The 26,745-nt window shown below is 65.1% G+C and overlaps 2 protein-coding genes across 3 annotated transcripts in view; both read right to left on the bottom strand.

The window, feature by feature from the left end:
• PLXNA1 (plexin A1) overlaps positions 1 to 16,859 on the bottom strand; it is a 47,399-nt gene extending 30,540 nt beyond the window's left edge. Inside the window, exons 1-3 of one of the 2 annotated variants that reach the window (XM_031471091.2) lie at positions 16,469 to 16,859; positions 8,493 to 9,753; positions 6,652 to 6,834 (exon numbers count right to left, since the gene is read on the bottom strand). In XM_031471091.2, coding sequence (XP_031326951.2) covers positions 6,652 to 6,834; positions 8,493 to 9,753; positions 16,469 to 16,497 — 1,473 coding nt within the window. In that variant the 5' untranslated portion in view covers positions 16,498 to 16,859. Of the gene's footprint in view, positions 1 to 6,651; positions 6,835 to 8,492; positions 9,754 to 14,060; positions 14,106 to 16,468 lie in introns of those variants that run through there. The other variant, XM_064496153.1, reaches the window with a different exon arrangement.
• Positions 16,860 to 26,035: 9,176 nt separating this feature from the next.
• The window catches only part of CHCHD6 (coiled-coil-helix-coiled-coil-helix domain containing 6), a 120,562-nt gene continuing 119,852 nt past the window's right edge, over positions 26,036 to 26,745 (bottom strand). The window contains exon 8 of the mRNA XM_031471092.2: positions 26,036 to 26,227. Within this exon, the coding sequence (XP_031326952.1) occupies positions 26,222 to 26,227 (6 nt within the window). The 3' untranslated portion in view covers positions 26,036 to 26,221. The remainder of the gene's footprint in view (positions 26,228 to 26,745) is intronic.

The following is a 26,745-nucleotide window of genomic DNA, read 5'->3' as shown; positions in this document are numbered from 1 at the left end:
CGGGCCTGCTCCTCCCCACAGAAGGCCAGGGAATAGGGTCACCCTTGCACCCTCAGGCCAGCAGGCCCCTGAGGCTGGGGATACAGCAGACAGGGGTCCTGCAGAGGGACCCTTGCCCAAGGCCAAGGGGAGGCAGCCCCTGGCCCTGGAGGCCCAAGCCCTAGGCTGGTCCAGCCGCTGCCCCCACACCCCTAGCACCGTGAGGCCCTGGCCAACTGCTGTGGGCAGGCTGCTCTCGGCCCGGCCAGGTCAGCTGTCCGTCCAGCCCAGACCCAACAAAGGGTTCATTCTCTGGGCTGAGGGCGGGTTGGGGCACCGGGGAGGATGTCTGGGCCGTCCAGGCTGCTGGCCAAGGCCGGCACGCGCCCGAGCCGCCCGGAGGCAGGGGGCTGCCCAGCTAGGCCTCCGCCTGGGAGTGAGAATTCCCTGCTCTGCCCACCCCGAGATGGCAGCCCCCGTGTGCCTGTCTGCAAAGTGGGGGTGCACAGGCTGAGCTGACTCCTGGGCCCCAGACGGGTGGGGGTGGGGAGCAGGACAGGCCCTGGGTGGGGGCAGGCACAGGAGGGGGCAGTGGCCAGCTCGCTGGGACTTCAGTGCTGGGACTTCAGGGGAGCCCCCTCCTCCTGGAGATGCAGCTGCCAAACCTGCTCCCAGCCCCCCAGGAGGCAGGGTGGTCCTGGGAGGGGCTGCACAGGACAGGAGCCTCTGGCACCCTCTTCTCGCAGGAACTCCTCCCTGGTCAGGGCTCCTGGCTGATGCCCTGAAGGACCAGCTCCCAGACCTCTCCTCTCCCCGTCCAGGGCCACCACAGGCTCCCCCCTTCTCTGGCAGGGGGCAGGTTCTAGGCCCCTTCCTGGGTCCGCTCTCAGAAAGGCCAGGAAAAATTTGATACTGGAAAAGCAATTAGCAATTTCCTCTTGGCAGTAATTAGGTAATTAAAACATGATTTGCAGGAGCCCTGATGGTTCTAATTGGGCCAGACACACCTGTCAGGTAGGGGATCCCAGGAATCTCATCTTTCCTACCCGCAATCCTCAAGGGAAAGCAGGGACCAGCCAACACAAGCAGTGGTCCTCCCTGACCCTCAGTTTCCTTGTCTGCTGACAGAAACCAACTCACAGGGCCATGAGAATTAAGAGGCTCACAGTTTCTGAAGGTGGGGAGGCAAGGCCCCCAAGGTGTGGAGGAGGTTACAGTGGTCCCAGGGAACCTGCACCACTGCCACAGAGGCTGCACAAAGCTGGGCCGAGAGGCAGCCAAGTTCACACAGCCTCCATCACACGCCAGAGACGTGGCCAGGCTGCCACTACGGCCTGAGGTGTAAGCATGCCGAGCCCAGCAGGCCGCCCGCTGTGGCTGGCAGCAGTGACCACCTGGCCACGTGTCCCTACCTCAAACCCAAGGCCCATCACCCACTCTACCCTGAGTGGGGTCTCGGCATGAGGAGATGATGCAGTGCTCTGTGCTTCTCGAAGCTTCCACTGCCGTCCAGCTCTCTGCCCCCAGCCAGGCTCCGCAGCCCTTGCTGAGCACCGGGCAGGATAAGCCCCGACCCCTCTGGCACTGCTCCCTTCCTGGCAGCGCACAAGCACCTCTGAGCTTGGACCCTACTGTTCCCTCCACCCAGAACGCCCTTCCGGCAGACTCTCCAGACCCCTGGCCTCTTCTAGCCTCTGTGACCATCTCCTGCACTGTCCAGTGATGCGCACCCCAACCCCCATGGCGACGGGTCCTGGAGGGGGAGACGCCCTGCCACTGTGGGTGGAAAACTTGGGTCCCATGAGCCTGGGTGCACCGGGGGCTGGGTACAGGAAGGCCAAGACCCCCTGCACCCGAGAGCATCATTCTTACCCAAGAGCCCGGGTGCCCACAGGGGCTGAGCCCGACTGGCCAGACCCCAGGCTCACCGTGGGCAACGCCACTGCCACTGTCGCATGAGCTCTCCTGCAGCACTGGCTCTGGGACAAGGGGTTGGTCGCCTCTAGACAGACCCCCATGGTGACTGAGAGGTCCCTATGCCCTTCTGATTCAGCCTGCCACTGCCAGCCACACCCAACAGAACCAGAAGGACCACATCCTGACCCCCAGAACACAGACACATTGCAGGGCACGAGGCAATGCCACTCACAGGTTCTGGGGACCACTGCCTTTGGTGGGCAGGGCAGTGCAGCCAAGGGCCCCACAGCACAGCAGCCGACACACCCAGGAAGCAGGCAGCTGGGACCCTCCACTCCCACCAACAGCTCCCAGGGAGGAGAGCACCGTGGGGACCCAGCCATCAGCCACGAGCAGGGCCGTGGGCAACCGCTGACGGACCACCCCGTCGGCTGCTGCCCGCGCCCCCTGGTCCTGGAAATGGCAACATAGAAACATCACATCAGCCCAGAAAGAGGGGATACCGTGCAGCCATGTGAGCAGAGGATGCCCCCACGCACAGGAGTGACCACCTGCAGTTGCCCGCAGGGCAGAGGTTTTAAGTCCCACAGGGCGCTGGGCAGAAGACGGAAAACGTGCCATGTGGCTCCTGCCACAAGCCAGCCCTCAGGGATGGACAGTCAGTCAGTGAAGTGACCCCTGGGAAGGGCAGTGACCAGGAGGGGGCTTCGAGGGGACAGGTGTCTGCTGTGCTCTCGTGGGACACTTTCCAGGCCACGCACCTTCCCATGGGTGCGTCACACTTTAGTGTGCCTGCTGGTCACAGACCAGCCACACACAGGATGCCGGGGACCACCCTGCCCCAACCCCGCCTGCCCCTGGAGGCCACGTGCATGTGCTGAGGGCTCACGACTTGGCGCCATGTGCAGGCTGCCCCCAGGAAGCTCCGCAGGCGCCAGAGGGCAAGTCACTCGAAACCAGCACTTCGCCCAGATATGCAGGAGCCCACGGGGCCCAGCCCAGTCCCGCCAGCATCTCTTGTGAGGTCAGCACCCCGAGCCCCACAGGTCCTCCCCCGCTCACCTCCTGCACAGACCTGGGCTTGGGGTGCAGGGACCCCCACGGGATGCACCAAGCAGGTGGTCGGCCTTGGGTAGGGAGGCCCTGAGTGGGGATCCTGAGGAGAGGCTGCACCAACACCCTGAGGCTGGGACCCACCCCAGGCCACTAGACTCTCAGGATCTCTGAGTTTCAGAGTCCTGGAGTGAGAGCGGGGGTGCCATCTTCCACAGGAAGCTTCCAGAGACAGAGGCCCCTGGAAGGTAAGAGGTGCTCCTGTCCCCGGCAGTCCAGGCCCAGAGCTGCACACAGCAGGCGCTCAGCACCGACACAAAGCACTGTGCCTGACGGGACGGTGGACAGGCCAGCCCAGGCCCACCAGGGGACAGCACCACAGCCACAGCCTGGGACTGCCGTATAGGCAGGAGTGTCCACCCGCTGGTGGGCCCCGCCCCGAGCCCCCCAAGGGCCCATGATGACACAGCCCAGGCCCCCGGCCACCACCTGGTGGCCCATGGCATGCTTGGGCTGGCCCACGAGGCTTAAGATGTAGATTTGTAGCCAACAGTTAACAACCAGGAGACCTCACACAAAATACGGCTTTCCAGATTCTCTTGAAAAACCGGCTGCACAGGCAGACGGGGTGGCGCTCCTGCCTGGCAAGGCCACTGAGTGGCAGGACTGCGCTCGACAGGGCAGCTGTGTCCCTTGGGGCAGCCCCCGCCCTGCAGCGGGGAACGGCCAGGGCCTCTCAGCAAACCCACGGGGCAGGGATTCCCCAGCTCGGCTCTGAGAAGGCCGCGGGCGGCGGAGGGCAGGGGCGCACCCACAGGCAGGAGTCCAGGGCCTGTCGTCCCCTGACCCGCCGCAGGCACCTGGGCTGGCCCTGGGACTCGCACCGGGGCCTGGGGGTCCCTGGAGGCAACAGGGCGGGGGCAGTGCAGGAGGCACATGCAGGGCTGGGGCTCCCAGGGGGTCAGCCCAGGAAAGCGCCTGCCTCTGTTGGGTCAGGGGGGCAGGTGGCAGGCAGGGCCTCTGGGAGTCAGGGGCACCCCCGCCAGCCCTCAGCAGCTCGAGCTGGCAGCTCTTGAACTGATCGACTGCAACTTTACACAACACTGTTTGGAGGTGGCTGGGAGCCAGCCGCGTCCCGAGGGCTCCCCGGTTGCTTTTTAAAGCCCAGGAAGGACCAGGCATAGGGAGGGCCTGTCAGCACAGCAGGCCTAACCTCGGGTCAAAGGTGGGTGGGAGTCCCCAGGCGCCGGACCCCACATGCCAGGAAGACAGAGGGCCGGAGGCAGGGAGGTGGTACCCACGGCTCACGGCGGGGGGGGGGGGGGGGGGGTGCTGAGCCGGCCTGGAAGGCAGGAAGGCCTGAGACTGAAACTCCGGAGAGGGAGCCTGAGGGCCTTCGGAGCAGCGGCTGGGCGGCCAGCAGGCAGGGTCGGAGCTGCAGCCCTCCCTGTCCGGCCCCAGCCCCTGGCCCACAGCCCCCACCCCAGGCTGGGTCAGGGCCAGGACGGCACGGGAGGGACAGGGAGGGGCGGGGGTCTGTTGCCGCAGGCAGGCCCTGGCTGAGGAGAGGCACTCCAGCAGGGAGCAGCGCCCATCACCGGGCGTCACGGCCGGAGATCCAGCGTGGGGACCCCCGGGAGATGAAGGGGGCTGTGGACAGAGGGGCAGGAGAGGGGACACCCCTTCCTCTGGCTCCCGCCCGGCTCTAGGTCTCCACCTGCAGCTAAAGCTGAGGCCACGGCGGGGCTCAGCTGTTCCAGCAAGACTGGGAGCGAGCGACTCGCCGCGGGACGCGAACAACCTCATGGCCCTCCATGTGGGAGGCGGACAAGGGTGGAAGGGGTGCAGGGGGAGGTCTAGGGGGTGAGGGGGGTGCGCCTTGTGGGAGGGCCTCTAAACCAGCTGTTCTGATCCCCCAAATGACAGCCAGCAGCCCCTGGGCACAGCTGACCCCACCCCCCAAAAAGGGGACCGTCCACTCAAGCGTGGTGCATGGTGCCCTGCCCGGTGTGCCTGGGGTGGACAGGGCACTGGGTGTAGATGCCGGGGAGGAGCAGAGAAGGGACCTCCAGCCGGGGCCACCTCCATGGTCCCCACTCGGCCTTAGTCTCCCCTCCAAGGGACTGGGGCCGGGAAGAGGCCAAGAGGCCTGGGGGTGGGCAGGGCTGGACAAACGCATTCTCCAAGCCTCACAGGGTGGCCTGTGGGCAAAGACAGTGCCTGGCCACCAGCCCACCAGCCATCAAAAGGGCCATTCCCAGCTCCAGGAGTCTGGCCTCCGCCAGGTGACTGGGTCAAGGGCCCCTGAGGGAATGTTTTCAGGCAGCTTCTTCCACAGACCCACCTAGGCGGCTTGTGCTGCCTCAGGCAGGCCTCTGCCAGGCACAACCTACTGACACGCACCCACGGGGTCCAGGCTCCTCTCCTCTGCTCCCCCAGCCCCATTTGCCCTCCTGGGGCAACGGGTGGAGGGACCTGTGCCACAGTGGGGGGCCACCCCCAGGAGAGGAGAGCACCTGACCCCGTGGCCAGAAGGGTGGGGCACATAAGAACCAGCTCTCAGGGCACAGGGGCTGGCCTGCCACCACCCACTGGACCTCAGCCGCTGTGAGCAAAACCCCACAGCACCCAGCCAGGGGACCCCGGTACCCCCCGCCCATGCAGCCCATGCCCACACTCCAGGCTCCACTCACGGAGGGGAAGCTGAGGCTGGGGTGCAGGTCCCTCCCCAGAGGTCAGGGTCAAAGCACAGTGAGACCTGATTCCCAGTGTAGCCAACACGGCAGAGATGGGAGACCCCCTCCCACACACCCTGGCACCAGGGCTGGGAGCTGGCAAGGGCCTTGCTGGCCCCAGGCCCGGCCCCACCCACAGGCGCAGGCCAGGCGGAGAGCTGTGTCAGCAGCAGGGCTCGGGACAGCTGTCATTTCGTCCTCCAGGCACCGCCCCTGCACTGACTCTCGGGGCTCCCAGGCACCCCAGCCCTACTGCTGCCCAGGGGTCTTCCTCCACCGCAGGCCCTGGCTGGCCCCCACCAACCTAGTGGGTCTGGCCTGACCCTCAGGTGGCTGCCTCCCCAGGGAGCCTCCCTGCCCACCTCAGCCCAACACCTGCTGCTGGAGGAGGCAGCCTGGAGCCACCTGAAGAGGCCCTGCCCCCCAACCCCGAGGAGCCCACAGAGGGGCCCAGAAGCTGCCCCTCACTCTGCAGCCACCGCGCTGCTCCCACACCAACCAGTGGCGGTGGGGGCAGGGGCGCCACCCTTGCCCTGCCCTTGGCCTTGCTGTCGCCGAGCCTGGCAAGGGCCTCCCGCCAGGGCAGAGTGCTGTCTCAGCAGACACTGGATCCCAGAGGGGAGGGGGCCGCGCAGGCTTGCTCTGTTCCTGCCACCCAGCCTTCCCCCAAGGTCACCGTGCGCCCTCAGAGAGCAGGGCCAGCAGCTCTGGGCCCCAGGGGGCAGAGGGCCCCTCACCAGGCCCGACCCGCCCTCAGAGCCCCGACGCCCAGCCTTAACATGTGCCAGACACGAAAGCCACTCTTGGGGTGCAGGGACTGGGCCACGCAGGTCCTGGCCCCACGAGGCTCTGGCAGCGCCTGGACAGGCTCTGGGGCAACCCCACCTGCTCATGTGCTGAGCGGACAGAGAGCGAAGCTGCCGTGCCCCCGGTTCTGCCCCCACCCCGCCCCGCCCCCGGGGCTGACCTTGCGGATGTGGCCACTGCGTGTGCCTACGAACACCACGGTGCGGCCCCGGTAGTCGTAGGCGGCCACAGCGGTCAGGCCGTCATCCTTGTCCACGAACAGCGGCGTCCCCTCGATGGTGACCGTGCCGCCCAGCGGCTGGTTGAAGTCCTGCCCGCAGAAGTCATCGTCGATCTGCAGGGGCTGTGGGCGCGGGAGGGTGAGGCCCCCTCTCCCCAAGGCGGGCCTGGCAGCCAGCCCCAGCCTGCCTGCTGATGGGTGTGGAGGGCCCCAGGGCGTCCTCGTGGGTCTGCAGACGCGCACAGGGGCCATGGCCTCGGGGCAGCCGGTACAGACCTGGAGGTTCAGGGGTTCCTGGACCCATTTAGCAGGCAGGGAAACAGGCCTGGAAGCTGCCCGAGGCCCAAGTGCAGGTGCCCGGGCACAGCCCAGCTCTCATACCCACACTCCAGGGGGCAGCCTGGGTAAGGCAGGAAGGGGCCGGCCGGCTGCACAGTGACGGCCACACGGGCAGGTGGCCAGGGGCTCTGGAGCATGGGACATTGATCAAGACGGAGACAGGGTCACACCTAGACGGTGAGGGGAGGGCCTATGGAGAGAAGCCTGCGGGCACAGGAAGCAATCGATAGCGGAGGTTCCGGAGAAGGGCCTGGGGGGCAGGGCGCCGGTTCTGGGCGGTTCCCCTGGGGAACCTGGGTCTGAGCTTTGCAGGGGCAGAGGATGCAGAAGCAGCAGGGGAGGCAGAGTCTGGGCTGGACCCAGGGTGCTGGCCGGACAGCCGAGAGGAAGAAGGAACAGTGGGGACAACGCCAGGGAGGGGGCGGGCCGGCCGCGGGCACCAGGCGTACAGAGCGTGCAGTGACCTCAGCAACGCTGCCCCAGCCTCAGTTTCTCCACCTGCTCTGTGGAGACCTTTCTCCAGAGGCCAAGGCGGAGATGGACGAGGCGCCGGACTTGTGCGCCCAAGGGCTTGGTCCAGGGGCGGCCGCGCGCAGTGGCAGACGTGAGAAAGAAGGGCCGCCCCATGCTGCTCGGAAGACAAGCCAGCGTCCCTCCCAGGACAGAGGAAAACTGAAGCCAGCGCAGGGCTGGGCATTCTGGGGCCACCAGCGCAGCCCCACCAGCAGGAGCAGAGGAACCAGGCCTGGCTCCGGAGGTCCTGGACCCCTGACCCTGAGCTAGCCTGTGACCCACTCTGAGCCTGAGATCTTCCCTGGAGAACCAGGGATCCTAATTCCTGGGGATGCCTGCGAGAGGTTCCCCCGAAAGCCTCTGGCCCCCAGAGGCCCCACAGGGGCCTGGAGACAGAACTGCCGGCAGTGCAGGCCCAGCCCCGTGCTCTCGGGCTGCCCCTAGGTCAGGACTGCCACCCTCTGCTCCTGGCCAGGCACTCGGGAGGGCAGGCGGAGCCTCTCAGTGAGACTCTGAGGAGACGGTTTCCGGCGCCCACCTGACCCCGGTCGGGCCCCGCTCGCTGCTCCCTGGCCGTGCACCCTGGGCAGGACACCCAACCTCTCCTCCACCCTGTCTGTCAAATGGAGACAAGACAGGGCTAGCAAGTGCCCAGAACAGCGCCAGGCACGTGGTCAGTGTTCCATCCAACGTCCACAGGGGTTGGTGGACCCCTGGACACAGTCACGTCGGCCCATCCTCTGAAGGAGGACAAACATGGCCTCCGAGCAGCCTCTGTGGTCAAAGGCCCCGGTGCAGCACCCACCCTGGCAGACGGCACCTGGCAGGGGGCCAGGGCGCACAGTGTGGGCCGGCGCCGTGTCACGTGTCTCCACGGGCCAGGGACTGGGGGACGGGCGACGCGAGCAGACGGCGGGCGGCTCACTCACCGAGTTGATGCAGCCCAGCTCCTTGTTGAGCAGCCAGGGCAGCGAGAGCTTGCCCTCCCCGCGGTAGCAGGACTGGATGCGCTCCTTGATCTTCTCCTTGACGGCCCTGAGCGTGAACAGGCACAGCACAGACTCCCGGGGCGGCTTCACGCGGTTCTTCTGGCCCTGGGCGAACACGGTGAACAGCACGTCCTCGTCCTCGGCCAGGCCCAGCTGGTGGGCCAGGGCGCGGCCGGGCCGGCTCAGGTAGGCGTCCTGCACCAGGCGGTACTCCACCCCTGCCTGCTCGCAGCCGATGGGGAACTCGACGTAGGAGTAGAACTTGGGGTCGTCCACGCACAGCCGCACGATCTTGGACGTGAAGAAGTGCTCACCGGCGGCGTCGGGCGAGGTCAGCTGCGTGTCCAGCTGCAAGGTGAGGTAGTAGACGAAGTGCTCGCTGCGGAAGCTGTACACATAGTAGATGTCGAAGGCTGGGAACTTGGACAGCGTGTCCGAGGGGATCTTGAGCTGCGAGGACACGAACTCGTCCTGGTACACGAAGCCGAACATGTCGGCGTCCTCTTCATTGGCCATGAGCCGACGGCTGGACAGCGTGGGGAAGTACTCCGACTTGCCGTCGATGGGCGTGCCCACGAAGAGCTTGGCCTGTGCTTGGCCAGGGGGCCCGGCGATCAGCACCCCCGCCATGCTGCCCGCCTCGCGCACGCCCGACAGGTAGTGCTCCTTGCGGTGGTGGGGCTCGCCCAGCTTGAAGAGGTCATCCAGCCGCAGGAACTGGCAGATGCCCTGTGAGGCGCTGCCACAGGCCAGCAGGCGGTTGGCAGCCTGGTCCAGCAGCAGCAGCTTGTTGACGTTGTCGGTGCTGCCCAGGCCGTGCGGGCAGGACTGCACGCTGGGTGGTGGGTAGCACTTCTCGTTGTCCTCCACGGGGCCTGTCACGTGCGCCCGCAGCAGCGTCAGGTTCCCCGACAGCTTATAGATGCGGTTCACGGCGCCCACATATACCTCGCCCGTCTGCTCGTGGACCACCAGATGAGTGAGGGCCCAGTCGTTGGCTGTGAAGGTGCGGAAGGCGGGCTGCGGACCCCCGCCCGCCCCAGGAGCGCCCCCCAGCAGCAGGAGCAGCAGGAGCAGCAGGAGCAGCAGGAGCGGCGGCACTGGCGGGCTCAGACGTGGCAGTGGCATGGTGGGCTGGGGCCTGAGGCCCAGGCTCTCAGGTCCTGCAGGGACGTGCATCACGGGGCGGGGAGCCTCAGCCCTGCGGAAGAATAGGCGGGAGAGGGTGGTGAACGGCACGGCCCTCATCCTCGGAGGACACAGATGCGCCCACAGGCGCACACGCACGTGCTCTGGGTGCCCATCCTCTGCTGGGACGTTCTGCCTCCGGCAGTGACCTAAGCATCCAGGAGACGCTGGAGGTACGGAGAGGGCACCTCCCTGGCCCGCAGCCCTGCAGGCAGCCAGATCAAGCCCATGACCACGGCAGGCAGCACAGGACACCAGCCCAGCGACACACACGCCATCGCTGCCTGGGCCGCCCCAGCCGGGGAGGAGAGAGAGGGACCCAGGATGAGATGGGTGACAAGGGCTCACGGTCTAGATGGGGTGCCCTGTGAACACCCAAACCTGGAGACTATCACCTTCTGACTCAGACTCCCCAGCCCCAAACTCCCAGGGTGGGTGACAACCCCTCTGCCCGAGGCCCCAGGCAGCCCTACTGATGGGTACCGCCCCACAGCAGACGAGGACACTCGGGCAGCTGTTCTCAGCACTGGTAGAAGGCAGGCTGGGCCACTCGCTGGCTGACCCGAGTGCAGCCTGGGAGGACTCTGAGGACTGACCCAGGAGCCCTGCTATGGGTACCTCCCACCTCCCACCCCTACCCCCAGCAAACTGCTGCCCCCACATCCTGGGTGGCCCCATTTCCTCTCGAAAGTCTCATCTCCCCACTGCCCACAAGTCGGCAGCAGGGCCGGGTTAAACGTAGACCTTGCTTCACCACAGCCTCGCGGCCCTGCCGGGGTCAGTCCTCTTTCCCAGCCTCGATCGGAGATGATGACAGATCCTCTCCCCAAGATGAAGGCTGGAAGGTCAGGGGTGCCCTCTCAGAGCCAGCAGGGGTCCTGCCATGGCTCTGCTGATCACGTTCCCAGATAAGCCGTGGCCTCACCCAACTCTTGGACGGAGCTGACCACAACAGCCCTGAGCCCCCACTGTGGGTGGGCACTGGCGGGGCTGCACTCACTCTGCCCCAGACAAACCCCACGTTTTACAGGCGGGTAAGCTGATGTTGAACGTGTAGGTGCCTCCTGCCAAGCCCAGGCTGGGAGCTGGCCGTAGGGCCGTCTGTCCCAGCAGCTCAGGGCTCCCCGGCCTCCCCGGGCCCTGGGCTGGCTGGCCCCTCCGCGGGATGCTCTTCCCTCCCTGCCCACAGCCCTGTGCCTCAGCTGTCTCCCCGGACCCGCCGGCTGAAGGCACAGCTGCCCCTCTCAGGCCGTCACTCCTTGATCTGCAGCGTGCCACGTGCTAACAGTCTTGTCACACGTTGGTCCCAGACGCTCCCCACGCCAGAATGGCAGGTCCACGAGTGCAGAGCCTGGCTCTGTGGTCTCCCACCAAGGCCCAGAGGCAGCCCGGGAGCTTACACTCATCAGTGAACGAATGAATGAATGGATGAATGGTGGGGTCCCGGCAGAGCTGCACCCACTCCTGCACCCCGTCCTCACTCCCCACACACCCTCTGCCGGCTGAAAGCCCAAATCTCTGCAGGGGCTGGGGGGGGGACCGAGGCTCCGGACGCGGGGATTTTGGCCAGGAGCCCACAGTAAGGGAGCCAGGCTGAGCTCCCAGCAGGCCGCCGGCTGCCTTCCCCGAGGGTCTCCACCCAGGCATCCCCAAGAACTCCAACCACCAGGGACGCCCCAGGCAGCCAGGAGAGGAGTCCCCAGCCCCTGCCCCGGCGCAGGAGCCGGAGAACAGGCTCCTCGCGGGGGCAGCAGGGCCTGGGCTGCGTGCCTGTGAACGCAGAGAAAACATGAATCGCTCACCGTTTATCAGTTCAAAGCAGGCCTGCAATTACCAAGGGCCGGGCTTCCCCTCCTCCGGGATAATTACACATGTCTTAATGCAATTAAGGGACCCACTTTTTATATTAAACAGGAGGGACCCAGCTGAAGAAGCACCACCCAGACTCCAGCCCATCCTTGGGCCCACTCTGCCTGCCCCAACAGAGCTGCCCAGGAGGGCCAGCCCGGGCAGAGGGCTGCAGCCAGGACGGGGGCCCGTGCCTGTGGCTGGGTCCTCAGGACCAGGCCTCGCCAGGGCTGGTGAAGACACTTGAGTGACTTCCCCTATCTGAGAGATACGGAGCGTGGTCTCCGACAGACCCAAGGTCACCCAAGTTCTGAGCACTCCTGCTGAAACCTGGACTCCCACAGGCCTCTGGTCTGCCCAGGAGAAATGCATTCATTCCAAAGCCGGCCGCTGGGGAGGACCAGGCTGGGCTGGGGGAGCAGCACCAGCAGAAATGTGCTACTGGCCGGCGGGGCACAGCACCGGCCACTGTGGTCCGTGGAGGCCCTTCCAGCTGCTCTAGAAGGACTGCACACATGCTGGGGGGGGGGGGGGCGCAACATGAGCAAAGGCCCGGGCTGGAACCCGCCGGACCACGCAGAGGGGTCGTGAGCGTGAACACGGCGTCTGGCGTGGCAGCAGGCTGGGCTGGCCTAGTCAGAGCCTGCCTGGGAAGGAGAAGCTGCCCTGGCGTGGGGGAGCAGACGGGAGGTGAGCAGGGAGACAGAGGCCAGCACACAGGCGGACGGGCCGGCAGAGGCTCCACTCCCGCACAGGGTGGGCTCAGCCGTCCAGAGGAGCGTGGGGAGAGGGACAGGCAACCACCCCTTCCCTCTCTAGGGCCTGGCGGCTGCCACCACCTCTTGCCTGAGAAACAAAGGCCCTCAGAGGCCTCTTCACAGGACAGCCCCAACCCCTGCCCCCTCCCAGCCCCAGATCCTTCTAGAGCTGAGACAGGTCGGGCGTGGGGGTGGAGAAGACGGCCATCCTGCCCAGTGGTCAGTGGTGCCTGTCAGCAATCAGGGCAGAGAGAGCTGCCCCTGTCACACCCCCTCCCCCAACAGAGGCCCAGGGAGGTGGTCCCCGGGCGCCTGCTCCCCCTCCCGGCAAGTCCCACGGGACCAGGATCTGGGGGCACTGAAGTCCTGCTTCTCAGAACAAGTGCTTGCACCTGGCCTTCCCTCGGGAGCCCTCTTCTCCCAGCCAGCTGCTCCAGACAGGGACCCTCCAGGGGGTTAAAACACACAGACCAGGACCAGGGGCCAGCAAAGGGCTGTCTGCTTTGTCCACAGCCCTCATGGGCCTCCCACTTCCAAGTATACACCTCGGCCACACCGGGGCGGCCACAAAGCCGTCTCCTCTGCCTGAAATGCCCTTCCGGGGCCTCCGGGTCCCCCTCCCAGGCTGACTTGCTGCCTGACTCTGAAGCGGAATCACCAGTTTCTGCGTCCGCCTCTAGCACGGGACGGGGCAGAGTCTGGGCGAAGCACCTGGTCTCTCCCGCATACCCCAAACCAGCAGGGCGCCAGGGCACCTGGGGCGTCCTCCCCCAGGGCCAGAGTAGCAAAGCTGAGCCCCACCCCCGCGCAGACCCAGAGAACCGGCCTCAGCTTGGAAGGAGGTGGAGAGGCGCGGAGGGCCGCACCACCGGATCCCAGGCTCAGGGGCAGAGGCTCGGTCCAAGTCCCCTAATACACACACCCCTTTCTTTCAAGGGGCGTGGCCCCAGCACCCCACAGATGAGCCAAGGGCAGCTCCAGGCTCTAAGCAGCCACCGGAGCCCCTCTCGCCCCCTTCCCGGGCTGCCACTGGTGTCTCTGAGAGGGCGGGGGTCCCCAGAGCCGCGTTCCCCTCCCCGAGGCCACTCGATCGCGCCCCGCCGCCGCCAGCCCCACCGCCCACCAGGCCCGGGGCCGCGCAGTAGCCCTAGGAGCGGCCGCGGGAAGCGGCTGACCCTGGAGAGGCCCCGCGCGGGGCGGCGAGGAGGCCGGGCGCGCGGCTGGCGCACCGCCCCTCCCAGCCTGCTCGGGCCTGCGGGCCTGGGCCGACCGGCGCCCACTCCAGCCCCGCGGGCCTGCAGGCGCCAGAGGTCCAGCGCGGTCCGCCGACCCGGCCCGGCCGCAGGGCCCTCCCGACGGGGCCGCCACCAACTTTCTCCCCGCCCGGCCCGGAGGAGGCGGCGCGGCCCCGCGAGCGCGGAGGGCAGGGTCCCATCCCGACCGGGCGGGGACGCGCGGGCTCGGCGCCGCGGCTGCGCCCGGACAGGACTGAACCGGGCCGAAACCGCAGGGACACGCGGGGGCGCGGACACGCGGGGACGCGAATACGCGAGCCGCAGCCCCCGCGCGCCCCCCGCCCGCCGCCGGGCCGCAACCTCGAGGACGCTGCCCCGCGCCCGGACCCAGCCCAAGGCCGCCGGGCGCCCGGACCCCCGCCGGACCCCCGCCGGACCCCCGCCCGCCCCGCCGCGGGGAAAGTTGCGCCCCTACTCACAGGCTGCCCCGGGGCGCGCCCGCCGCCGGCCATCGCCGCCCGCCGCCCGCGCCGCTGCCCGCCCCGCCCCGCCGCGGGGCCGCCGAAGCCGCGCAGGCCGCCCAGGCCGAGGCCGCCGCGCCCGGGCTCCGCTGCGTGGCCGCCGCCGCTGCCCAGCATGAATGGGGCGCCAGCCGCGCGGATGCGGACCGGCCTCGCTCTCGCCGCCCGCGGAGCGCCGCGCGCATGCGCCGTCCGGCCGGGCCGGGCCTGGGCGGGGCCTGCGCGGGGGCGGGGCCTGCGCCGGGCGGGGCGGGGCGGGCGGCGGCCTCCAGGGGGCGCTCGGTCCCCGCCGCCCGCCCGGGCCCACTGGGCGCTTCAAAGGGCGACTCCGCCGCCTGGAGCTGCCCCGGAGTCCGGCCCCCGACGCGGCCGCGGCCCAGGACGGCCGTCCCGGCCCAGGGTCCTCTGGGGGCGTACGGGGCCGAGCAGGGGCGCACCAGGCGGGGAGCAGGCCCTGGGGGAGGGCGGGGGCGGGTCTGGGGGGCGCACGGGGCGGGATCGCGGGGCCCGCAGGGCCGGACGCGGTCAAGGTGGCTGCGCTCCCGCAGCGGCCCGGGCGCCGGGAGAGCCGCCCGAGGTGGGGCGCGGGGAGGCGAGGCGGCAGGAGCCGTGGACACAGCCGAAGGGCCCGGGGCCTGTGCGCGGGACCAGCTGGGCCCCAGCGAGTACCGCGGGGGTTGCGGCGAGCCCTGCAGTCACCCCGCAGGCCCGGGGAACCCCGGCCCCTCCCCGCCTCACGCAGCCTCGTCCTGGTTTCTGAGCTGATCGGTCCCCATTTCCTGTGGGTCAGGCCACCTCCCCGCGCGTCCGGCGGGGCTGGCTTGCCGGGACTTCGCGCTTGTCGCCTCCTGTGCTTGTCTGGGGGCGTGGGGACACGGTCTGCGCGGTGAGGGCCCGGCCAGGTGGCTGACAGGCAGGCCGGCCGTTGGCGGTGCTCTGCGGTGTCCCTCCAAGGCGGTCTGACCCCCTGATGCTGACTGACGCCTTCCCCTTTGGGGCCGCGCAAGGAGCTGAATGGACATCTGGTGCAGGCTCGTGGCGGCGGCAGACCCAGAGGTGGACATCAGGGTCACTGGAGAGGGGTGTGTAGCTCTGGTGGAGGATACGCCAAGCGGTCTCCCCAAGTGGCTGCCCCATTTGCACTCCGGCGGTCCTGTGGGAGGGTCCCCACAGCCCCCACCCTCACCCGCACCTAGTGCCCTCCCTCTTGAGTCTTTGCCTCTCTGCTGGGGAGCACGGATCTTCATTGTGGCTTTAATATTCATGTCCTGGGATGAAGACAAGCATCTTTTTCAAAACTCTTATTTACTTAACCAGCACTAATCTGGTGCTGCCTCTACACGGGGCTCTGCAGACGGGTAAACTGAGGCAAGAGAGGTGACACGACTCTCCCACGCTCCCCAGCTGGTCAGCGGCTGGGCCGGAAGGCTAGCCCTGGCGGCCGGGCCCCACAGCCTGTGGTCCTGCCACACACAAGCACGTGCACACACAGGCGCTCGTGCAGGCACACACAGCCAGCCTCAGGTCCTGGCCTGCTCTTGGATTTCTGAGCCACACACACACCTGGGTGCAGCTCCTGGCGTGGCTGGTTAGTGAGCAAGTCCCACACACTCTCAGTCTCACTTTCCTCATCTGAGAAAAGGACGTAGGAGACCCCGCAGAGCTGCAGTGAGGAGGCACGAATGTGACCACCACAGTGGCCTGAGAAAATGCCTGTTCTGCTCTCTGCGTTGGCCCCAGGCCTGTCCCCATCTGTCCTTTGCGGGGCCACTGAGGCAGACACTGCTCGAGGCCCTTCTCACTCTGCTCAACATTCCCCCAGAGCCAGCGGTGCGCTTTGAGGTCCAGCCCTCGTCCTCAGCTGTCCGGGGAAGCTCAGGAGGACTGCTGGGCTCTGGGCCAACCTGGCACCCTCACGTCCCACAGCCGCCCAACCAGGATCCCTGGTGTCCTCTGGGACGCCCTTCCCTCCCCTGGGCCCTGCAGCCCCCTGCCCCGTGGATTCTCTCCGAAGACTTACTCCAGGTTACGTTACTTCCCTTCACCCCACCCCATCCCCGACTCCCGCGCACATCACCCCTGGTCCCCTCCCTAAGTCTGACTAGGTACCGCTCCGCACCACGCGGGGCCGGGACTGTCAGTGCCAGGTGGGCCGGGCCTGAGGGGCTGCTGGAAGGCAGTGGAGCAGAGCGTCTCTAGGCCCCGGGGCCAGGGAAGGGGTTCTTCAACCAGACGTCAAAATAAATGAATAATATAGGTCAACTTGACTACCTTAAGATTGGTTATTTTTGTTCATTAAGAATTACAAAAGAGGAAATATCGAGATTCAATCAGAATTTAGGAAAAGGCATTTGCAACACACATACCCTTGGCAGAAGATGCATGTCCAGGGCATAGAAGGAGCAACCAGGCATCAAGAAGGTGACCAGCAGGGATGCGGGGCGGGGCCCCCAGCACCAGTTTGTTGCTCTGAGGAAGCCTGTGTTGTGGGCCCCGCGCCCAGCACCATGTGGGGGGCACAGTTGGGTCCACAGGGGCTGTTCAGGCGCTCCGCACACGGAGGGGAAGTGAGTGAGTCAGCAGGCTCCAGTTCCTCCTCCTTGGGTTTCTGGGTTTCCTGTCTGGGTTTCGATTCTATTGCCCAGGCAGTTCAGGAGGGCACACGGCATGCAGGGTGGCAGGGGACAATACCTAGAAATGGATCCAAAAGGGGGTTCTGGGGAGGAGGGTCTTTCGGAACCTCCAGTTCCCACCTCTGGAGCTGGTCCAAGGCTGCTTCTGCATTTTGGTGACTTGGGGCTTTGTGCAGATGTAGACTTGGGGTGCCTCTCTGCTCCCCAAGACAGAACTCCTCCACGATGGGCAAGGAGACAGCTCGGGGGGCACAGAAGGCTGGCACCCCAGCCCTGAGGGTGGCCCTGACTCCTGCCCCCAAGACCCCGACTCCCGTCACCTCGGCCCCGAGGGTGTGCAGGCCTCCTTGGGCATCAACCCTCCACCCTGTGCTGGGGGGACCTGAGAGAGGACAGAGGACAGATGGTGGGACCCTCCCCAGCAGACCCTTCAGGGGCTTGCTTCACACACAGCATCTCCGCCCCTCACCCATGGTGTGTGCGCACACACACGTGCACACAGGCTGCCTCAGCGTGCAGTGCCATGGGTCGCTGTGGCTCCTCCTTGCCAGCCTCGTGGGGTCAGTGCTGCGGGCCACAGCCCACAGACACCCGCTGTGGACACAGAGGGAGGGGCACAGTCACTGTTGCATTCTGGGAAACTCACTCTGGCCGCTGGGTGGAGAGGGGCTTGGGGGGCCTGCACAGGGGCCAGAGGTGAGGTGACGCTGATGGAGGGGTACACACAGGGGGCTCCCTGCACTCAGCCTTTGGTCTGATTGTCCAAAGCAGGAGAGGGGCTCAGTCCAGGTGCAGACCCTCTGCAGGGGGTGGCCTCCTCCCTGCCCCCACTTCCCCAGGCCGGCGCTGTAGTCGCAGGAGACAGGACTCACCTGGGCTGAAGCTACCAGGGCCGTGGTCAGGTCAGCAGCAGCGGGGTGTGGCCATGGCATCCCCTCTCCCCCCAACCTGTGGACACTGCCAGAACCACCTGGGTTCACGCCCAGGCCGGCCTCTGTGCCTGGCAGCCTGGGCAGTTCCTGGTGCTTCCTTCCCACAAGCCCAGGAAAATTCCCTGAATGGACCCCCATGAAGTGGGCTGATTGTGTTGCCCCCTCGAACCAGTCGCCATGGCCAGGGGACAGAACCTGAGGGTTGGCAGTCTGGGACAGGGAGCTCTCCAGAGCCGGGCGGGGTGGCTTCGGGGAGTGGGTCCTCCAGAGAAAATCCAGGCACAGTTACCAAAACAAGAAGGCCTAAAGCAGGGAAGGCAGAGGACCTGGACCACCACCACCTGCCTTCTCTCCCAGCTGCCCAGCGTTTCTGCTCCAAAGACACCCTCAGGCCTCAGAGGCCTGTCCCCACGCTTGACCAGGAGCGCCCCACCACCACCTTTCATCTTTCAAGGCCCAAGCTCCTACCCCCTCTTCCAGGAAGCCTCCCTGACTGCAGCCCTCTCCCCACCTGCGAGCCCTCCGTGGACTTCCTGTCCTATTCTGTGCCAGCAGTGACCTGCCTGGGCTCAGAGTCCCCAACCCTGGGGACACAGCCAAGTCGCTGTCAGTACTACCCTGCACAGAAGACACAGTAGCAACACAGACGCCACAGACACTCCCCAGGGGCACTGGAGGGCACAGCGCCACCTGGTCATGGGGCTGCAAGCCCGGATGGCTGCAGGGCCAAGTAGGTGACAGATGTATACAGTGAGACGGGCTGGACCCGAGAGCCGGCACCTGCCCCGAGGAGCACGTGGACGTGCAGTCAGATGGGGGCTGAGGGGACAGGATACAGCAGTGAGAAAAGCCAGCCCCCACGGCACACCCCACACCTAGGAGGCCTAGAGTGGGTGCTTGTCGCCCCGGGGCTCAAAGTCCGGTCACAGACGATGTTCCCAGCGAGAGCCCTCTGCAGGGCGGGGGCCTGGGGGAAGGCCACCCTCTCCCTCCTCCATGGGGCCGAGTGGCCCTTGCGCCCCACAGCCCCAGGAATGCGACCCCTGGGGATGAGGAAGCAGCCCGGGCCTTCTCACTCTCTAAAAATCACTGAACTAAAGCAGGAGGCTGGGCCTGCCCCCACCCAAAGGTAACGGACGGCCCCCTGTTTGCCCACCCACATGGGATCAGAGGCGGCCAGCTGCGACCGGAAGGCTGAGATGCAGCCAGGGGTCTCAGCCCACAGCCCCCAAATGTGCAGGACCCCATCCAGGGTCACCGCCAGAGCAAGCAGCTGTGTCTGGGAGCACATGATCAACAGAGGCCAACACAGGTGACACGATGCTGGAATCTCCTGGCAAGGACTTGAAAGCAGCCACCATACACGACAGTCCAATGAGTGGCTATGAACGTGCTCGAGACAAATGAAAAACAGGCAGTCTCGGCAAGGAAATCCAAGCGCGAAGGAGAACCGCACGGATATCTTAGAACTTTTTAAAATTATAATCGGAATAAAAAGCGCAGAAGATATCTCTGCAGCGGAGCAGGGGAGAGAGGAGACCCCGTCAGCATGAAGCAGAGGAGTAGAAATGACCCACCTGAGACCCAGAGAGCAGGCTGGGGACACCCAGCCTCCGGAGCCGTTGAGGCGTTTGCGTCCTCGAAGGCGTCCCCGAGGAGAGGAGGAAAGAGGTGGGGCTGAAAGGTCCCCAAATGTAGCAAAAGACATAAACCTACAGATTCAAGGAGCATGAACCCCAAATTGAATAAACCCGAAGAAACCCACACCAACAGCCATCTCCTCGAACTTCCAAAGACCAGAGACAAAGACACTTTGGAAGCAGCGGCAGAGGAACGCTCCTTGCCTTCCAGGGAGAACAGCGTGAGCGACGTGGCTTTCTTGTCAGAGAACGTGGAGGCCGGAAGGCAGTGGGATGGCGTTTTTAAGACCAAAGAAAGCCATCAACCGTGAGGTCTGCAACTTGCGGGAAAACCACGGAACCGGGAGCGAGGGGAGTCGCGGCGCCCTCACCGAAGGAGGAGCGAGACCGTGGCAGCAGCACGGCGGCTCGGAGGAGTAGCCGGCGGAGCCCTCACCCAGAGGGGAGCAGGAGGGACGCCTCCCCCCCAGACGCACCGCCGCCGGAGGCTCGGCGAGCGGAGGGGCCGCCTCGGACCACCGCACGCGGACGCGCAGGCTGCGGAGAGGCAAAGGCCGAGACAGCCCCCGCAGGTCTGGAAGGTGGGGCCCAGCGACCCGCAGGAAGAGGGGAGCAAGCAAAAAGACCAGGACGGCAGCCCACCCACCACCGTCACAGAAAACGCAAGCAGCGTCGTCCGCTCACTGAACGTTTCTGAAATGACACAATTACGGAGCTGGAGAACAGGTGTGTGGCTTCTGGGGTGAGGCTGGGTGGGGAGGGGCAGGTCTGCATCTTGACTGCAGTGACCGGGACACTGCTCGTGACAGGGACATGCCTCGTGTGGATGTGGGCGTCCTGGTGTCACCTGTGCTGTTTTCACAGCTTCCCGTGACGCCTGTCACTGTGATGATCATTACTGCCAAATAAGAAGGCGACGAGGGGCCAGGCCTTGCCCTTGTCCCAGCAGCAGAGGCCACCGCGGGGTCCTGGGCATGCCCTGCCCCCACCCCCCGCCCTCGTCTCCTCTTCTCTGGTCTCAGAGCTCAGGTCCGCTTCTCACGGACACTCCACCCCACACCTTGACGTAAGAGGTGGGCCAGTCCCACCCCCAAGCCCAGGTACCCCTGCTGTTTAGATCCACGCCCCGTGCAGCTCAGGGAGCCAGGGCCTCGTCTCCTGACGCGCACCCAAGGCAGACAGTCCAGGAGGGTCTGTGGGACGCGTCCATGTCTGTTTCTGCCTAGCACATCGCCTAGGACCAGCTGCAGACAGCAGCACAGGGGGCCTCCCAGGGTTTTTGCGGGGAGTTCAGAGGGTGCAGCGGGGAAAGCCGGTCTCTGCCCCTCGGCCCAGCCTTCCATCCCAGACGTGAACCCTGCAGAGCCTTGGGGCCGCAGCCCCACGCCCACCACTGGGTGGCTGCCTGCCCCACGGTCGGGGTCAGGGTGAGCACGGAGATGGAGAGGGAAGTCGGAATTTCCAGGACGGGGCTCTTGAATTCCCTGTGCTCCCCTTGGTGTCACCCCTCCTGGGAAAACCCTCCTTGGTTTAGGGGGGGACCCCGTCCAGCTGGGGCTCCATGCAGAAGGCACAGGCTTTGGAGGCAGAAACAGGGTCCCGCCCCTGCCCTGGACTCCACTCCAGCCATGTACCCTTTCCCAGGTTGCAGGGCACACAGCGCTGCCCCAGGGTCACTGTGAGGATCAGAGAAACCATGTGGCGCCTCCTGGGCAGGGGCTCCCATGAGCCTCCTTCAACCCCCACACCACCCCCCCGAGCAGTGAGGAAGCCAAGGCACAGAGGAGCCCGCCCCAACTTGTCGCAGGGAACCTCCGTGACCTCCCTCACCTACCATGTGCTCTGCAGGTGATGTTGTCCTCTGTCCTCACGAGGTCACCCACTGGCCTCACCTGCAGCCCCAGGACAGGCCCCTCCTCTTCTAGACAGCAGCCCGGAGGCCCCGGCCCACCCCCTGGCCAGCAGCAGCCCTGGGCTCGTTGGCCCTGGACCCCAGACTGGACGCCTCCGCCAGACAGGTGTCATGGCTTCCCCGGCAGGGAAGGTATGAGGCGCAGACAAAGCCAGCATCTCTCCGGCGTCCTCTGTGGGGAGGCCAGCCGTCAGCCACTCAGCACCCCGTCCTGGGCACAGGCCCCAAATGGAGTGGGCAGCAGAGGAGGGCTGGTGAGAGGCTGGGGTCTGAACACACATCTCAAGCCCTACTCACTGGAGACCTCCCTCCAGGGCGGCAGGCAGGGATTTTTTGGTTCAAGGGACAAGCACCAGAAGTGACATTCAAAATCTTTTACAGCCAGTCAGAGTAGACACCAGACACAGACAATGGATAGGACCAGCCTTGGTGAAAACCTAGCTTTGCTTCATCCAGTGGGACATTCACTGACTTGCTTCTCCAAAAGGTCCAAGGAGGTCTGGGCTTCAGGCAAGGCTGGATCCAGGGGCCCAAACATGTCATTGTCATCTATCTCTTGGCTATGCCTTCCCCTGTGTGCAGTCTCGGGTGTGTGCTCCCCACCTGTTGGCCAAGACAACCCTGGCAGCTCACTGGGCCTATCAGAGTCGAGTGACTGATCCCTCCACACCTTCCACTGCTCACCGTAAGGTAAGGGGCCAGGCGGAGGCAACCCCTCTGGTGTGCCAGCTGCTGTTGCCTCCAGAGCCCTCCACCTTCCAAGAGGTCTGGCCTTTTTTTTTTTTTAACAATTAAAACAGGCCTTTTAATTATTAAAATATGCGTTCATGGTAAAAAAATTAAATCCAAGTGATGCCTGAAAGGACCCCCAGTGAAAAGTCATCTCCCGGCTGGGCCTCCAGGTCACCACCTGGGAGCACAAACCAGCCGCGGTCCCTGCGTCACGGCAGAGATGACACAAGGACATTCCTGCTTGTCTCTGCTCAAAAGACCCAGCTCACGTCTGCTCCGAATCCCGTGCTCATCTCTCTCCTCTCTCCTGCTAACTGACCCTGGAGATCATTCCACAAGAGCTACCTCAGGGTACCTCCCCCTCCCTCCTAGAAGTCACGCAAGTGGAATCACCGGTTCCTAGGCAGACACGCCCGGTGCCAGTGAGTCACTCTGCTGTGTGACCCCGACAGGCAGCGAAAGCGAAGGATCCGGAGGCTCCCTGGCTGGCCCCGCTGAGGGTGGGGAGCCCAGCCGGCCACACCCTGACGGCAGCCTCGCAGGACGCTGAGCGGAGCGCCAGCTCCGCCCAGGCTCCCGGCCACGGGCATGTGGTGCAAGCTGCCAGGTTTGCGCAAGTTTGTTGGGAGCAGGTAGGGGCGTGAAGTCCTCTCTGCCTGCTCCTCTTGCCCTACGAGACGTCTGAGGTGCGTCCAGGCAGTCACAGGAGCTCCAGGCAGTGCTTTCTGCAAGGATTACCCGCAGTGCACGTTCACTGTCCGTGAGCATCTGGACAGTGGGTGGCTTCAACGCCGTGGCTGTGAGGAGTGTGGCTGGGAGACCACCCCCTACGCCCCACGTAGACGACACGCATGCTTATGCACTGGGGTATCTGGCCGGATGGGCGTGTGGGTGGCTATTTAACTGGGTGCACGCCCACAGCCGGTGCTGTCTGTCCTGTAACTTCAGCCCCTGGACGGCGGTGTGGAGGTGTTTGTGCTTTTATTCACAGTTCCCTGCTGGGTCGTAGGATGTGGGGCATTTCTTCATGTTTATTGGCCTCCTCTGAGACGTTCCTGATATGCTTTGTCAGCTCTAGGGCAATTTATTGTCACCCGCACCCCCAAGCTGGACCTAGAGGGAAACAAAAACTCCTTATAAGGCAAGGGCCCCTGGGCCCTTCGTGGAGCCTGAGGGTGAAGACGGCTCAGAGAGCAGGGCTGAGACAGAAAGAGATTGGCCAAGTCGCAATCACTGTGTCTAAGCTCCTTGATCCAGCCATGCCTGAAGCTTCATTATGGACTTTTCCATCACATGAGCCAGCACTCTTCTCACCTGTCAATTTGCATGGGGGTCTGTCACTTGTGCTGCAGGGTCCAAGTTGGCCCTGTCTGGGTCCAGTCTGCCCAGACTGGTGCTCCAGGGCACTGACATTCTGGGGGCCCACCAAGCCCTGGGAAGGAAGTGGGTTGGGGGGGCCTCCAAGACCCAGAGCACTACCAGCCCTCCCCGCCATGGTCTGCACCCCACCTCATCACCACTTGTGTTCTGAGGTTGAATAACCATGTAATTGGTTCATCGTTCCATACCAAACCTCAGCAAGTATGTTTTTCATGATTAGTTGATGTTTATTTAACGGAAATAACCAGCCCATTAAATTTAATGAGGCATGTTGTCAGGTATGAAGTGTAAGTGTTTTTCCTTAAGAGCCACCTGGATGTGACCATGCTGGTTCCTGGGCCAAGGACCCGGCCCTGTGTCTGTGTGTAGGAGGCCCCGGGAGCAGGGGCACGTGCCCTTGCGGGAAACAGCAGCCCCCACCCCTGGTCCTGGCCCCCACTTTTTCTCTGTTTTACGGTTTCTGCATCAGACCCTGTACCGTGGATTTCACCTTGTCCACCTCCCCACCGAGCTCCAAGCTCCTGTTGGTTGGGGCAATGCTGTGTCTCCAGCGCAGAGCCCTGACCACCTGTGGGGACGTCACCACCAGGGCTCACTGTGCAAAAGGACGAGTGGCTGCAGAGGCCCTCCTGCCCCCGTGGGTCCCCAGCCCCACCCCACGCGCGCTCTGGGTCCAGCCAGGTTCCCTCGTCTCCCCCGCAGGCTTTGGATCTTTGTTCAAGGAGGTCCAGGCTCCGCCAGGGAATTGCATGGGTGTTTGGGGGGTGTAGGGGGGCTACTAAAAATGTTCTGGTCAGTTTAGAACAAGAGAAAATACAGTTAATTATAGAAAGCAACACAAAACTCACCGTCATTCTACCCCCTGAGAGAAAAGCACTCAACGTCGGTGTGCAGCCCTCTGCCCGGGTTCTTCTGTGTTTTTCACTTGTGTAATGGTGGTTATTTCTTCATCCAGAGACGGCTCATACTTTTTAATTGGATTCACGATCTCCACGCAAATCGCTGCTGCCTGTGGCTGCGGGGTGGGTGGACGGGGCGTCCCCGTGGTTGGGCGTCGGCTGTGTCTCCAGAGTGGCCTGTCACTCCAAGTGCTGTGCAACCGAGTCTCTGCCTGCTGGAGATGCCCTCTCTGGCTGCAGCCCTGGACTTATCCCTGGGGCCTTGCCACAACCCCAAAGTCAGCTGTCCTGCTGGCCGGGAGGGACTGGGGGTGGGTCCCCTGCTCTCACACCTGCTGAGCCCAACCATGTTGCAGGACCCTTGCTCCCCAGGAGATGCACCTGGGATGGTCTTCCCCTACAAATGAGGGAGCTGGAGGTGCCGCGCGGGGCTCGGTCTCGCCCCTATGGCTCCAATGTGGCTCTGAACCCTGTACCAGGCTGCCCGCAGGCACCAGAGACCGCAGAGGCCAGACAACAGCCCAGGACACAGAACCCGCACACGTCCCTGTTTCCTCATCTGTAACCTGGGGGCAGTAGTGACAGTAACTACCCCAGAGGGTGTGGAGAGCGCCGCATGTGCTAACCATGGGTCTGTCTCCGTGAGCTGCACCCCACGGGTCTCCGGGGGACCTGCCCACGGTGCTGGGCCCGGGTGCAGCCTCCACTGCGAGGGCAGCTCCAGGGCCACCTGCCCTCCAGTCCTGCTGGTTTCAGACAACGGGAGACGGAGGTTAGGTGGGGCAAGGAGAGGGAGAGGCTGCCTCCTGCAGCGGCGGTGTCCCCGGGACCCCAGCCCCTGAGCAGGGCCACTATGGTGCCAGCGTCCCCCAGGGACCTGCCTCTTTCCACCATCCCTCCAGCCCTGGGTGACGGGCTGCCTTCTGGGCCATCACACCATCGAACTTGGGTTCTCAGCTCCTCCACCTCCTCTGGGACTGACTCCCTGCACCCAGTTCCCTCTGTATAAATAACCGGTGCTTTCAGGCTCCTGGTTGGAGCCTGGACGCCACAGCCAACGTCATCACGTTTAATCCCCCAGCAGCCGGGTGGGCTGCGGACTAACCCTCCCTCCTGACAGTCATACGGCTGGGTCCTGGGCTGCCTCGGGGTCCACGCCCGCTGGACACAACCCTCGCTCGTGCCGTGTTCTCTCCAGCTGGCTTCGTACCACATACGGCCACGTGGGGAGCCTGGGGACCAGGCCCACGTGTAGGACTGCTGAGTACACGTGCACACACACATGCACACAGAGCCGCACCCTGAGCGCATGCACCTGACTCCAACAAAGTCCACCCAACATACCCCTACATCCATGGTAGGAGATGGGGGCACCCAGCCCGGGGAAGCTTGGTTCTGGCCCCAGGATGCCCAGGAATAGGCTGAGGCCAATGGAGAGAGCCGGGAGCATCAGCCTGGCCTCTGCCCTCACCCTGCCGACCCCTGCTTTGCCCGCTCTCTGCGAATGCCCAGCTGTGCACAGTCTGTGCCCCCTCCGGGCGCCCCTGGCTCCCATCTGGGGTTCTGCTCTCCCAGCCTCTGGCTGCCCCGCTGCCATCCATCCAGCTTTGGACTCATAGCTCAGCCCCGTCCATCCGGAAGCTGGCCTGCTCTCCTGCTGTGTCCCAGTGAGGAACCCTCCCCATCTGCCCACCTCCTCCAGCTCTGGGGTGGCCCTTTGCTGGATGCCCACCCCCCACCAGCTGGACGCTCCCCAGGGCAGCAGCCTGTCTGATCTTGGGGCCAGCGCAGGGCTGCACATGGAGTGAGAGAAAACAAAGACAAATGCTTTATTTGTCCGTGGACAGGTGCACACACAGTTTCTCAAGCACAGGGGCAGCAGAGGCGCCCAGCAGGACAGGATGTGGCCCAGGGGTCTGTGGGCTGTGGTCCCACATGGGTCCCCTCATCAGGGCTCCAAGTCACTGCCAGGCCAGGAGTGAGGCTGCTTGTCAGCCCTGCGAGGGAGAATAGAGGTAAGTCGCTGGTGTCCCCTCCAGGCATTGCTCCATGGGGGCGACTGCTAAATGGACACGCCCCCCCCAGCTGGTCCCTGCAGCCTGGGATTGGGCCTCCTCCCCTCCAAGCCCAGTGCCCACACGCACGTGCCCGCGGCCCCCAGCTGACATGGTCCCTCCTCCACCGACCTCCCGCCTGCCCCACGTACAGATGGTGCTTGGCCAGTCCTCCTCTGCCCCCTGAGGGGTCCCTCTTGTTCTCGCCTTAGCCGCACAGATTTCCTGTGACCCCCCAGAGCATGTGCTCAGGTGAGCGCTCTCACGCCCTCTGGCTGCCCGCGGGGCCTGCACCCAAGGCACCAGCATGTCCACACACGAGCGTACTTCCTGGTGGCCACCACGCTGGGCTGAGCTCGTCTAGCAGCCGGGGAGGTGCCGCCCCCCGATCAGGCGGCCTGAGTCCTAGGCTGGCTCCCTGGTGCCAGGGATGGCCCCTGCCACCTGGCCGCTTGCAGGAG

The sequence above is a fragment of the Camelus dromedarius genome, chromosome 17 (genome assembly GCF_036321535.1).
Source record: "Camelus dromedarius isolate mCamDro1 chromosome 17, mCamDro1.pat, whole genome shotgun sequence".
Classification (NCBI taxonomy): domain Eukaryota; kingdom Metazoa; phylum Chordata; class Mammalia; order Artiodactyla; family Camelidae; genus Camelus; species Camelus dromedarius.
The sequence above is the reverse complement of the archived record's forward strand: the minus strand, read 5'-3'. Positions and strand labels throughout refer to the sequence as shown.